General features: G+C 40.8%; 1 protein-coding gene across 1 annotated transcript in view; it reads right to left on the bottom strand.

Annotated features, from left to right (window-relative positions):
- Positions 1 to 14908, bottom strand: part of FBXO10 (F-box protein 10) — a 68992-nt gene that overhangs the window by 13440 nt on the left and 40644 nt on the right. The window contains exon 8 of the mRNA XM_075280419.1: positions 410 to 562. Within this exon, the coding sequence (XP_075136520.1) occupies positions 410 to 562 (153 nt within the window). The remainder of the gene's footprint in view (positions 1 to 409; positions 563 to 14908) is intronic.

Raw genomic sequence — 14908 nt, 5'->3', positions numbered from 1 at the left:
GAGTTCTTTAAAGACTATGGGGTGGATGCCATCTGCACCTGTTGCCTTTAAATGTGCTAATTCACCTATAATATCAGATTCCTAAGACACTGGGTCATTGCTCCCACAACTCTATAAAAAAATATCTATTTACTAAAAAGAAAAAACAGGAATATGACGTAGTAAACAGCTGGATCAGAACTCCATTGAGAGGTCTTGTAAAAATCCCAACATGCCAATTTCAACTTTGTGAAGACATACAAAAGTTTGACATTTTCCGTAAATATCGCGAAAGACAGGTAGAATAACATCTCTGCAAAACTCTAACTGCTGGAAATTAAAAAAATTTTTTTTAACAAGTTGAAATCTTGACATTATGTATCAAATTTTGCAGGCCCTACATCACCGAGAACACGTGAAATATCTTTACCATAAATGGTGTTTCCTTCAATAAGACCTTTCCCACGTTCTCCCACAACCACGCCATCGGAATAGCCACAACATATCAAGTTACTTCTGAGAACTGGATCGCCACCTCTTCGGATGTCCACTCCACCCCACTGGTTTTCACGAATTACATTTTCTGTCACAGAAAAAAAAAATACCAACAATTTGTAATATGAACAAAATGGAAGACTATAGATTTGCTTTCATGAAACATAACATATCCCATGTTTCTCCAAAAATAAGACAGGGTCTTATATTATTTTTTTGCCCCAAAATACGTGTTAGGCCGTATTTTCAGGGGATGTCTTATTTTTTTCCCATGAGCAACAATTCATTCGCCAGACCTCCCTACACCCAAAACAATTTAGAGTTGTCATATGCTAATAGTGGAAGGGCTCTCACACGCAGATCTGTATCACTCCTGTGTCAGGTTCCTTGCTATTGCATCAGTGTTCCACTGCAGCCAAGTGTAGCAGTTGGCTGCCCCTTGTGACCGGAGGCAGCCACAATGTAGTCATGCCAGTAGGACTACCCGATCTGTGTGTGAGAACCCAGCACTATCGGTAGTCAACCTTTATTGTTGTGGAAAACTCTCTCACTAGTGCCATCTTGTGCAAATAGCTCTTCTAAAGTCATGTACATTTCTCTTGAGGGTGCAATTCTTTTTCAGGTGTCTGTTTTCCTTGATAAAGAGTGTACTGTATCTGTTCTGCTGTATTCTATTTACTTTTTTACATATATAGCTGTCTGGATACTTTCTTTTTTTTATGAACTTTAGCAAGGGCTTATTTTTGGAGAAACACGGTATATATCAAATATACAGCTTTGCATTTTCTTAAGTGGGGTTCTTTCAGACAAAATTGGGCCTTTAAGGCAAAAACGCAGTATTTCTGGCACGGTGGAAGTGCTGTGGCAAAAAACGCTGCATTTTACACTACCTGCAAAGTGAATGGGATTCTGGCTAATCACATTCACAAATTGCAGAAAAAAAATCTGCAGTGGAAAAGCTGTGTTTTCAAAAACACTTGCGTTTTGGAAAATCTCAGCAGGTCAGTTATACTTGCATAAATGCTAGTTTTTTTCCGTATAGGTATAATGGGGACAGAAAGTCTGCAGAGGGAAAATCTGGGAGAACACAATGTAAAATGTAAAAAATGTCATGTGTTTCCACCGCATTTTATTTTTGCTAGGTTTCTCCAAGTTGGGCCTTAGCCTAAAGGGAATTTACTGCTGACAAAATCCCTTGTAAAGCACCTATATATTGCTGTAGGGGTGTTTAGTGGTATAGTGAACATAACTTGTTTGAGTCCAAATGCAATCTTGTTGTTGAGAAAATGTACTTTTAGCTTGCTTTCACACTACCTGCATCTCAGACGTGAGACTAGGAGGAAAGGACTCTAGTCCACGTCCTCATTACCTCCCATCTAAACAATTGTAGCATCCTTCTCTATGGCTTCCCGACTAATGCGCTCCTCTGGTCCACCCTCAACTTTGACACCTGGTTGGACACCCCTCTTGTCATTTCCTATCTGCATCTCCTCTTTGCCAATTCCTTCTCTGACTTTGCTGAGTGCTGTTGCAGTGCACATATTAAGGTGCTGAGCAACCCATCTGATCTAATAGTGTGGGCATCAAATCAAACCAGTTTATCTAACACTCAACTACTATCTGACTACAATCTGATCTTCACAGAGTCTCAAGTGTGAAGGGAAATCAGAAGGATTAAAGCAGTAAAGGCTGGAGGACCTGATGGGATAAGTGCAAGAGTACTTAAAATGTGTGGAAACCAGCTGTGTGGTGTTATTACAAAATATGAGCCTGAAGCTGCGAGTGGTACAACAACTGTGAAAAACTTCTTGTGTTGTACTAGTTCCAAAGACACCTCATCCGACGGACCTCAACGGCTACAGACCTGTAGCATTGGCATCCCACTTAATGAAGGTCCTAAACAGAATAGTCCTGACACATCTCCGTCCTCTGTCCTTCATGAAATCTATCTGTCCACTTAAGACCAATACTAGAGATGCCACACAATGGGGTATGATGGGACACATCTGGTGGGGATGTTCGCTCCTGCACCCTTTCTGGGCCGACTGAAGCATCATCCAGATCATGAGAGGTATTACATTGGAAGATGACCCAGCGCTCCTCCTCCTTTCAATATTTCTCAGGAAATTCCAAAAGCACACCTGTAGATTACTCGGATTCATGCTAGTTGTGGACCGAACTGTCATACCCAGGCTATGAAAGACTCCTTTTCCCCCCTTCTTGATAACTTGGTTGAAAGAGCTGCTCTCCTTCCACAATATGGAAACCTGCTTGGTGCATTGAAGCAGCACGATAGGACACATCAGTGGACATGGCTCCTCTGGAACACTTTTTACTACTCCGCCAATTTCCAATCCGCCTTCACCCTCTTTCCACCCTAATTCCCTCTCCTCGCACCCTGATCTTTGCCTCTACCAATGTTACTTTGTACTTCTCACTTGTAACTACTATCCACTTCTCAGTGGTCTGCATTGATTAGTGGAGAATAGATGCCCCCCATCTTTCCCACTTCATCCCCATTTTTCTTTTTTACATGTTGTTTCTCTGCTGCGTTAGAGTATTTACTTGGCTCCTCAATCATTTGCCCCCCCCCCTCAGCCTCCCTGATGTTGCTCACCCCCAATGTTCCTTTATATACCCCACTCTCTCCTCCCATTTTCAATTGTAATTCATATTATTTTACTTTTTATTGCAAAATTCATGTTAGAAAAAAATCTAAAAGAGGCAAACACGTTTTTATGAGTTTATGGCCAAAATCAAGAAGGGGTTAATAAACCTTTTAGTTTTTGGTTGGTTAAAGGAATTCTATCATTAGAATATCCTTTAAACTAAATACACATAGGAATAGCCTTTAGCATGACTTCTGTTACCTTTATTATTCTGATCTGCGCTGCCGTTCTTTAGAAATATCTTCTTTCTTTTTTATGGCAATGAGTTTTCTCGCCGCACTGGGGGCAATCCCAGCACTCAAACAGCACTAGGGGCATCCCCAGTGCTGATCGAAAACGACTGTCAGCGACTGTCTGTCTTCTTTTCTGCCTCCCGCTTCTTCTCTCACACTCTTCTTCTCTTCGTCCAAAAGCACCGACTGTGTATGTCTGTCGACCATTTTCCTATGGCCAAACGGGAGGGGCCACAGGAAAATAGCTGACGAACATGCGCAGTCGGCGCTTTTGGACGAAGAGAAGAGGAGTGCGAGAGAGGAGGTGGAGAAAAACACAGAGGCAGTCGCTGGAGAATTTTCAAGCAGCACTGGGGACTTTCCGTTACAATTATATCTATGGGAAAGCCGCCGGTGTTTCTGTACAGTCATGGCCAAAAGTTTTGAGAATGACACAAATCTTGTATTTTCACATGATCTGCTGCCCTCTGGTTTTTATGTGTGTTTGTCAGATGTTTTTATCACATACAGAAATAGAATTGCAATCATATTCTGAGTAATAAAAGCTTATATTGACAGAATGAGTTAATGCAGCGTTGCAATATTTGCAGTGTTGACCCTTCTTCTTCAGGACCTCTGCAATTCTCCCTGGCATGCTCTCAATCAACTACTGGACCAAATCCTGACTGATAGCAGTCCATTCTTGCACAATCAATGCTTGCATTTTGTCAGAATTTGTAGGTTTTTGTTTGTCCACCCGTCTCTTGATGATTGACCACAAGTTCTCAATGGGATTAAGATCTGGGGAGTTTCCAGGCCATGGACCCAAAATCTCTCTGTTTTGTTCCCTGAGCCATTTAGTTATCACCTTTGCTTTATGGCAAGGTGCTCCATCATGCTGGAAAAGGTATTGTTGATGGCCAAACTGCTCTTGGGAGAAGTTGATCTTGGAGGACATTCTGGTACCATTCTTTATTCATGGCTGTGTTTTTAGGCAAGACTGTGAGGGAGCAGATTCCCTTGGCTGAGAAGCAACCCCACACATGAATGGTTTCAGGATGCTTTACAGTTGGTATGAGACAAGACTGGTGGTAGCGCTCACCTCGTCTTCTCCGAATAAGCTGTTTTCCAGATGTCCCAAACAATCGAAAAGGGGATTCATCAGAGAAAATGACTTTACCCCAGTCCTCAGCAGTCCACTCCCTGTACCTTTTGCAGAATATCAGTCTGTCCCTGATGTTTTTTTTCTGGTGAGAAGTGGCTTCTTTGCTCCCCTCCTTGAGACCAGGCCTTGCTCCAAGAGTCTCCACCTCACAGTGCATGCAGATGCACTCACACCTGCCTGCTGCCATTCCTGAGCAAGCTCTGCACTGCTGGTAGCCCGATCCCGCAGCTGAAACACTTTTAAGAGACGGTCCTGGCGCTTGCTGGTCTTTCTTGGGTGCCCTGGAACCTTTTTGCCAACAATGGAACCTCTCTCCTTGAAGTTCTTGATGATGCGATAGATTGTTGACTGAGGTGCAATCTTTCTAGCTGCGATACTCTTCCCTGTTAGACCATTTTTGTGCAGTGCAATGATGACTGCACGTGTTTCTTTAGAGATAACCATGGTTAACAGAAGAGAAACAATGATGCCAAGCACCAGCCTCCTTTTAAAGTGTCCAGTGGTGTCATTCTTACTTAATCATGACAGATTGATCTCCAGCCCTGTCCTCATCAACACCCACACCTGTGTTAATGGAGCAATCACTGAAACGATGTTAGCTGGTCCTTTTAAGGCAGGGCTGCAATGATGTTGAAATGTGTTTTGGGGGATAAAGTTCATTTTCTAGGCAAATATTGACTTTGCAAGTAATTTCTGTTAAGCTGATCACTCTTTATAACATTCTGGAGTATATGCAAATTGCCATTAGAAAAACTGAAGCAGTAGACTTTGTAAAAATTAATATTTGTATCATTCTCAAAACTTTTGGCCATGACTGTAGATATAATTAACATACTGCGATTTTCAAAACTGCAACGGTTTTGGAAATCGCAGCGTGTGCGCACTGCGATTTTTTCCGCAAATTGGGCATGGGATTCGCATGAATTCCATCCATTTTGCAAGTACTGTACAACACCGCAATTTTTCCCGTGGCGTTTCCGCTGCAGCCAAATCGCGGCATTTCCAGCCCGTGAGGCCCCGGCCTAAGGCTATTCCTACGTGTATTTAGATTAAAAAGGGTATTCTAATAATAGAATCCCTTTAAAAGTTATTTTTTAAAATAAATTTAGGAGCCACATACTGCTAAGGGCTCGTTCACATCTGCGTTGTGAACTCCGTTCTGCAGGTTTCCATTTCCTGCATAAAACAGAGCAGGAGACGGAAACCTGCAGGAGTCTCTCTCACCCATTCATTTGAATGGGTGAGAGAGATGTCCGGCCGTGAGCGGCGGTGAGCGTTTTATGCTCTCCGCCGCGAAACCGGGTTTTATAATCCAGACACAGAGTCGGACATGCAGTACTCTGTGTCCGGATAAAAAAATACGGTTTCGCGGCGGAGAGCATAAAACGCTCACCGCCGCTCACGGCCGGACCCGGTCTGTGCTTTCCGTCTTCTGGCATGCAGAAGACGGAAAGCACAGAACGGAAAGAAGAACGCTGGTGTGAACCTAGCGTAAGGCTCACTGGTGTAACACTATATTGGAATAGTTAGTTGTTTGCTTAGTAGTAGCATTGAAGTCACCTAATGACAAATTTTCCAGAATTCTGTCTGATTACTGTAATGAGCTGTGCACCTGTGTGTTCATCACATGATTGTGGACCGTATATCACATGACCATGACTGACTTTAATCCACTGGGAGTAAGCAGTATGAATGACAGCAAAGCAGATCTGGAAAATTGAAGAACTGATACAGAAAGTATATTGGAAAAATGTGTAACTTTTCATTATACAAACGATAACATTTGCCCCTCAATGTTGTTCTGAAAGTGGCCAACCTCTTTAACTTCAATGCAGCTGAACTGCAATGCCAAAAACAACCTATAGATGTGTGTTCTTTATAAAAAAAAAAAAAAAAAAAAAAAAACACGGAAAAAAAAGGCAAAGGCTTGGAAAAGCCCTCGAATCCTCTCTAGTTAGGGAACAGTAAGCCTTTGTACCTTTCTTCTGCATGTCTCTTATGCATTTTACATAAAATAATCTCTGGTTTAATCACATTAAAAGCTATTAAATAACGCCCCAAATGGCCATGAACCAGAATAAAATTGTATTCAGGAAAAAACTGTAATTTTGTGAAGAGTGAATTTATCTTCCATCTGTCCTTTATAAATAAATTCAGAACAGAGGAAAGTTCCTGAGGGCTTTGAGAACAAGAATCCAGCTGAATGTCACTGACCTACTTACTGCTAAAGTAATCTGCAACCAGCTATAGAATGGGAAGCGGCTATCAAACCACTTGGGCTACCTACTCTTGTTGTGCTGGTGCCATCTTTCTGCTCACAGTCTTAATAATTCGCTCCATTTAAAGTATGGCTTGTTTTCACAGCATTCAGTCAAGGCTGCTAGATCAAAAGTGCTTCCATGAATCTGTCTACAACAATAAAGCCTTGCTAACAAGAGACTTAGACATCACACATGTCATTCTAGGGCTTAGGATAAATTCCTGTGCTGCAGCTACTCAGACGTGAAGAATTCTTACAGATGTAATGGGAGCTTTTCCCTGAGTACAGGAATTGGCATCTCATTTAGAAAAGCAATTATACTAAGATGGAGGATCAAATTTCCCATGAAATCCAGTTAGCTGCTGAACTGGTACATTGTCACCAACACAAAGCTGCTTTTAATAGGAATAGAGATATTGGGTAAAGGTATTCAATCTAACTAAGAATAAAAGGAAAACAAGAGAGTAGATGGGAACTATTTTGTTTTCGTTTTTCTGAACAGTGCATATATTATTATATTAGATACAGATACAATGCAGAATAATACATATGTTACGTCATTATCAGCACTGACAATAACAAACTGTCTCCATAACTGAGGCTGTCCCAGATTAGGATAAATGGATTTTTTTATTATTTTTTTTTTATCAGAAGGAAAACCACTGTTGTCCATAGAACTTTCTATTTGTGGATATCAGGGTTTTTTTTTTGTTTTTTTGTTTTTTAAATTTACATCTCTTTAGCAAGGATGATGAAAACATATACTAAAAATGTATCTATTCTATGCATAATCAATCTAGGGGTATAGCAAAATTTCTACCACCTGGAGCCTAGGTCAGCAGTTGTCACAAAGAGGACATTATGAAACTGGAGCATGTTGTGAGCTTTATTAGGCCCAGTTCACATCTGTGTTTGGTATTCCATTCGGGGAGTCCGCTTGGGGACCCCCCCAAATGGAATATCGAACACACTGACAAGCGGTGAGCAATGGAAGCATACGGACCCCATAGACTATAATGTGGTCCATGTGTTTTTCGCTTGGTGTCCGCACAAATAATGTGGAGAGAAAAGTAGGCGAGGAGAAATACAGGAAATGAGAAGCAGACACTGCAGGCAGCCTGGCTGATACACTGAGATGGGAAAAGCCCTTTAAATATGGTGAACGCTTAGGAGCTAATACTTGCGATCACCAGGCATTTAAACTTTTGCCACCTTGATTGCCTTTGTTGATTCAGACCAGCAATCAGTTAGCATGACAGCCAGGAGGCTATTGATTCCCAGGCTTGCCTGGTATATGGTTCTATTGCAGGCTGCACTACGCAGTCTGTAATAGAACTGTCAGTATTTCACAAAGCAAACTGTCCGGTTTAAAAATTGGACAGTTTCTGCCAAATGTATACTGAAATTGGAAGAAAAAGAGAAAAGTTCCACTTGCAGGACTTTTGTCTCCACCAATTTAAGCGGAATATCAGGTGGATTTGTCTTAACGGTAGTAATCATCCCTCAGTAATTTATTCAAATGCCTTGCCCTATTTGCTGGTTATAGCTGTCACTCACGGACATATATCTTTCCCTTTATCAGTTATCATCTCATTAGTTATCATATCATCAGTTACATTGAAAGAAAACAGTTTAACATGGTCAGTATTAAGAAACATAGCAGCAAGACTGCTGATGCTAGCAAGAGAATTGGCTCAGATTCTAAAACATTTGGTGCATACATATTACCTAACTTCCCACTACTTAACACATGGAGAGTAGGGTTGGTCACTGGTCCTACCTCCATTGACTATGAGGGTGACAAAACAGGGTTAGAGTCTGACACATTATCAGCAGCAGTATCATCAGAAACATAATGGACTAGCATCGTGCTGACATCTGTGCCCAGCAAAACAGGTTTTACGATATTGTCAACCACTCCTACTTCTCTCAGATCTCTCCTTTTACTCCAATCTAGGTACATCCTGGACATAGGCAGATCAGGGTGGACTCTTCCCACCCTTGTCACAGCGAGTATATATGGGTTAAAAATAATCAGGTACCACTTAAATCAGAAAATTAAACCCGGATTGGGTTTCGATAACAGTCTTTATCTTCCTGTAAAAGGGCATCTATCAGCAGCTCGACGGGCCAGAAACCTGGTGTACATGATGCTGGAAATCTTTGGCAGCTATGAACTTGCAGAGATTTCCCCTGCACAAGCACGACCCACTCGAGGGTGGACCTCATTTATGAGGAGGTGTGAGCCATGATATAAATAAGGTGCACCCTCAACCAGGATAGGGATTATAAAGACAGTCATTAAAAAACGCCAATCTTAATAATTGCCTTTGTGATCTCAGGGAGTGAGGAGACTGTGAGGGAGATGGCAATCATGTAAAGGAGGTGTGATTAGCATGGAATCAAAGAGACTAGTCTGAAATTGCTCCCCATCCATCATGACAATGTATGATAATTTGCAAACGACTTTTTATGCTGTCAAACATTTATAACTTTAAATTCCCAAAAAAGAAAGTTTATACAGGAGCACCAATGGGAAAGCAATTCCCAGATTATGGTGGAAACAACACCTGACAGCTTCCCTTTAAATTCTAAATTAAAAAATCCTGCAGCTTCACCAATTTGTCACATACAACCTCACTGGAGTTCATGTGTGGTGTGGCTGTGTGGCGAGGATTGAAGGAGTTAGGGCCAAACTAAAATTTTCCCTCTGGATAGATGAATCAAGGTTGAGGTATTGCTGTAATCGCTCCAACCGGCAGAATAAAGGTAACATGTTACTCATGCTGCACACTGTACGGCAAAAAATTAAAAGGAAAAAGCAATGCCAGAATTGATGTTTTTTAATCCACCCAGAAAGAGTTAAATTTATTCAATATGTTGTAGGCACTCAAACAAATAGTGTCATTAAAAAAAAATACATACCACAAAAAAATCAGCCTTCATATGGCCACATCACTAGAAAACTAAAGAAAATATAGCTTGTACAATGTAAGGGCAAAACCCCCCAAAATCGCCAAATCATTAGAACACACTTGCTACGGCAAGAAGGGAATGTATAAGCTGTGCGAGCGTATATCAGGAGACACCCCAGATTTACAGCTTACTAGGGAAAATAAACTAAAAGTGACCCCCAGAGTGACCCTCCCCAATCATAGGAGCTATTGGGGACATAGTAGGGAAATTGGTGTACCCAATGTACTCCACACAGCTCTTCACTCTTCACCATCCGCTGTGCATTCCCTCTTGTTATATTACTGCTTATTAACCCCTTGATAAATTCTTTGAGGGGTGCAGTTTCCAAAATGGAGTCACTTTTTGGGGGTTTCCATTGTTTTGGTACTCTAGGGGCTCTTAAAATGAGACATGGCGTATGAAAACTATTCCAGCAAAATCTGCTTTTCAAATGCCAAGTGTCGCTCCTTCTATTCCGTGAGCTCGAGTGCCCAAAAATCAGTTTACACCCACATGTGGGGTATTTCTGTGCCCGTGAGAAATTGCTTAAACTGTGAGATGCATTTTCTCATTTAACTGTATGTGAATGTGTTAATTTTAGGGATAAATGAATGTATTATTGGATAAAAATGAAAATGTCTAAATTTAACCTCCATATTGTTTTAATTCCTATGAAATGCTTAAAGGGTTAACAAACTTCACAAATGCTGTTTTGAATTATTTCAGGGTTGAAGTTTTAAAAATGGCCTTTATAATCCTCTTCAGAACTGAAGTGGTCCCTAAAAAATGAGTTTGGGAAATTTTCTTGTCAATCTGGAAAATCACTTACACTTGTAAGCCTTGTAACATCCAAAATAAATTAAAGGACGATTAAAAGATGATGCCAATATAAAGCAGAGATATGGGAGATAATATTCATTAATGTATTTGTGTGGTATGACTATCTTCCTGAAAAGCAGACCATTTCACACCTTGAAAATTGAGATTTTTTTTCCCCCAAATTTACATATTTTTTTTTAAAATACAAAAATTTTGATCAATGTTTACCACTAACATGAAGTATGAGTCATGAAAAAAATCTCAAAATCACTTGTGTAAGTTATAGCATCTCAAAGTTATTGCCATATAAAGTGACATATGTCAGCTTTGAAAAATGAGGCCTTGTCATTAACGCACTTTTAGACCTGGTCCTTAACCAGTTTAAAAAAAACTGCTCCTAAAACATGACGCCATTTTAGTAACTACACCAGTCAAGGAATTTATCAAGGAGTATAGTGAACATTTTGAGCTCAAGAGTACTTCTCAAAAATGAATGTACAAAGTGAAATTTTTTTTAAGAAATATGACACTTCAGTGACCTATATGTTGTGCCTACTTTCTATCAACAGAGACACTTAATTGGGTTACGCCAGATACAAAAAAAATAAATTGCTGTTTGGGAACACTATAGGGCTCAAATGAGAAGAAGCACTGCGATTTTTGGCTTTTGAAGTGTAAATTTAGAGGGGCTGGTTTTTGTCACTTTTGCAGCACCCCAGGGGTGCCAGTAAAACAGAATTCCCAAAGAAGAGACACCATTTTGTAAAATACACCCTTCAAGTAATTTATTAAGGGGCATAGTGAGCATTTATAATCCCCAAGTATTGCATTCATTTATTTTCCAGAAATGAATGTGCAGCTGACTTTTCACCATCAGCTATGCATTCACTTCTGCTAATGAAAATAATGGAACACTTGGGGAGTAAAAATGATCATTACACCCCTGGATAAATAAATTCAGGGATGAAGTTTAAAAATAAAGTCACATGTTAGGGGAATCTACTTTACTGGTATTTAAGGTGCTCCGCAAATGTGGCATGGCATACAAAAACCAAAGGGTCTATATCCGTGATGGCGAACCTTTTAGAGACAGAGTACCCAAACTGCAACCCAAAATCCACTAAATTATTGCAATGTGCCAACACAGAAATTTAAACTTAATACTGTGCGGATCCACACTTGCAGACAGTTACAGACCCACAAATACAGTCGTGTGACTGGAGTTTTTACAGAGGTTTCAATAATACATACAACTTTGTAATGAAATGTAAAGGTCTCTGCATTTAGTACTTTGAACAATTAAAGTTCACTATTTACATCGCAAGGATCTGTATTACAGTGTCCGGCAATGTTATTACAGCCTGTACTAATATCACATCTCGTATAAAACAGATACTGTGTGATATAAATAGTGAGGGGACCCCAGACAGTATTATATGGTCCGCAGTGCCACCCCCTACAATATTATATGGTCTGCAGTGGGCCCCCCCCCCCCTACAATATTATATGGCCCGCAGTGGACCCCCCCTACAATATTATATGCTCTGCAGTGGCCCCCTCTGCAATATTATATGCTCCGCAGTGGCCCCCCCTGCAATATTATATGCTCCGCAGTGGCCCCCCCTACAACATTATATGCTCCACAGTAGGCCCACCACACAGAATTATATTCTCCATAGTACCACAGTAGCCCCCCACAATGTTATATGCTCCACAGTGGCACCCACACACAGTATTATAACTAACACACACACACACACTTATACTTACCCATGAAGAGCTGCCAGCGTCCACCTTCTCTTGACTGTGGGCGCTGATGACTTACGTCATCGCACCTGCGTCAGGGCAGAGGTCAAACTCTGCAGTCAGTGTAGGCCACGGTCGCGCGATCTGCGGCCTACACTGACAGCTGTCAGCTGTATCTGCATTTGCACATACGATTGAAGGCAGCGATGGGTCATCAGCGGGGAATCCTGTACCGGATTCCCCATTACTGAGCGATCTGGGCGACCGCATATGGGCCAGAATAGAGGGCGCTGCGTGCCCTCTCTGGCATGTGTGCCATCGATTCACCATCACAGGTCTATAGCAAAAAAGTAGCACTGCTTCCCTTCTGACCCTGCTTTGTGCCCAATCGTCAGTTTATACTCATATATGACATTAAGGGAGGTATCCCAGGTGCACCAATGTCATACATGTGAGCATAAACTGCTGTGAAACATTTTGAAAACTGCACCCTACAAAGAGTTTATCAAGGGGCGTAGTGAGCATTATTTTTCCAAATCTGAATGTACAGCAGATAGTAAAAAGTGATTATGTAAGCTGTACATAGTACATGGTGGGGAATTCGGTGTAGCCTATTTTTTCAGTAGCTTCTTTGGGAAAAGAGGAATTTTGAAAGCCATTTATTTTAGTACTTTTGATTTTTTTCTTTGTACCAATAGAAGACATGAACCAGTGATCTTCTCATCAGCTACACTGTTGCTACATAAACCTCTTCAATGGCGTGGTCATGATTGATTGCGGGTATTATAGACAGATGTCAGCTGTATCATACAGATTACATCTGATACTGATGGCACTTAGTCAGCTCCTGATCGGGTACCATACCCAGAACAAGAATGCTCATCGAAAGGCGGCAAGTACCTTGCTAGTTGGCAACATGTTAAAGATTACGTTTTATTTTAGGCAGTGATTCCACATTGGTTTTGACCTATGGATTTGGTCTTTCTTTCATTTTTCTAATTTACTTACTTACTCCTGGATAAAAATCAGCCAATGGATGGAAAAAAAAAAAAAAAAAATCAGTCATGGACACACATGTGAATAGCTTGTACCAAGACAGATTTCTGATTACTGTGCTATGACTGTAATGAACCATGCAACCGTGTAAATGTCATTAGCAGAGATGTAGAAGACCATGAGGAATAGATACAGGAAGTTGATTAGAAAATGGTATAATAGAATTGGATAATACAAAAAAATATTTATTTGCTGCAACTGGATAGCTCTTGTAAGGGCGTCTTACCAGCGAGAACCACCTGAGCTTGAGGAGCAACGCACTAAGCATATCCGTAATTCATACGGTGTTATCTTGTGTGGCTTAAAGAGTACCTTTCATGTCCTCATGCACACAGGGCTGGAGATATCGATGCCATTAGTTTCGGCATCAGTCTCTACCCACTGTCAGAAAGGTGTTCCTGACAGTCATGGTGAGCTGTGAGGAACGCCCAGCACAGCACAAGTCTATGGACAAGTACTGTTGGGGAAAATGGGGATCATTCCTCAAAGCCCAGCGATGACGCTAGACTGTCAGGAACACTCTTATTGGGAGATATCTCCAGCACACGGTCAGCTTTTAAGTCATATATAAAACTGCATGTGCATGACGACATGAAAGGTTTTCTTTAAGCAACATGTATTCAGAAGTGATAATACAGTAAATCAAATTTAAAATGTAGTACTACATTCCTGGCCTTAAGGGCTAGTTCACACGGAGTTCTTTGGGAGCAAATTTTGACGCAGAATCCGCTTCAAAATCCTATGTCAAAAAGGGCTCCCATTGACTTAATTGCTTTTTTTGCCCACTAGCCATTCATTCGGACCTAATCCAGAGCAGAATGCCGCGAGCAGAATGCCGTGAACTAGCCCTAAGTGTTGGCATTCCTGAAATTTTTCCAGAAAATAAAGTATTTCTCCCAAAAAATGATTGCAATTACATGTTTTGTTATACACAGGTTTATTTTGTTTGTGTATATTAGAACAACGCAGAAAAACTGAGGAAAAAAAAGAGAAATTAAGACATAATTTCACACAAAAATACAAAAATTGTCTGGATAAAATTGTTGGCACCTTTTCAATATTGTGGGTAAATAACTTTGTTTTAAGCATGTGATGCTCACTCAAACTCACCTGTGGCAAGTAACAGGTGTGGCCAATATAAAAATCACACCTGAACCCAGATAAAAAGGAGATAAGAAGATGACTCAATCTTTGCATTGTGTGTATGTCTGTGCCACACTAAGCATGGAAAACACAAAGAAACGAAGTGAACTGTTAGAGAACTTGAGAACCAAACTCGTGGAAAAATATCAATAATTTCAAGGTTACAAAGTCCATCTCCAGAAATCTTGATGTTCATTTGTCCACAGTGAGCAACATAATAAAGAAGTTTACAACCCATGGCACTGTAGCTAACCACCGTGGGCATCGATGCAAAAGAAAAATTGCTGAAATGGCAACACAGGATAATCCAGATGGTAGATAAGCAGCCCCAATCAAGTTCCAAAGAAACTCGAAAGGCACCCTGAAATGTATGTAAACAAAGCGATGGAGAGGTCTAAAGTGGCCAAAG

Source organism: Leptodactylus fuscus, chromosome 1, assembly GCF_031893055.1.
Source record: "Leptodactylus fuscus isolate aLepFus1 chromosome 1, aLepFus1.hap2, whole genome shotgun sequence".
NCBI lineage: Eukaryota > Metazoa > Chordata > Amphibia > Anura > Leptodactylidae > Leptodactylus > Leptodactylus fuscus.
This window is presented reverse-complemented; position numbering and strand designations above follow the sequence as displayed.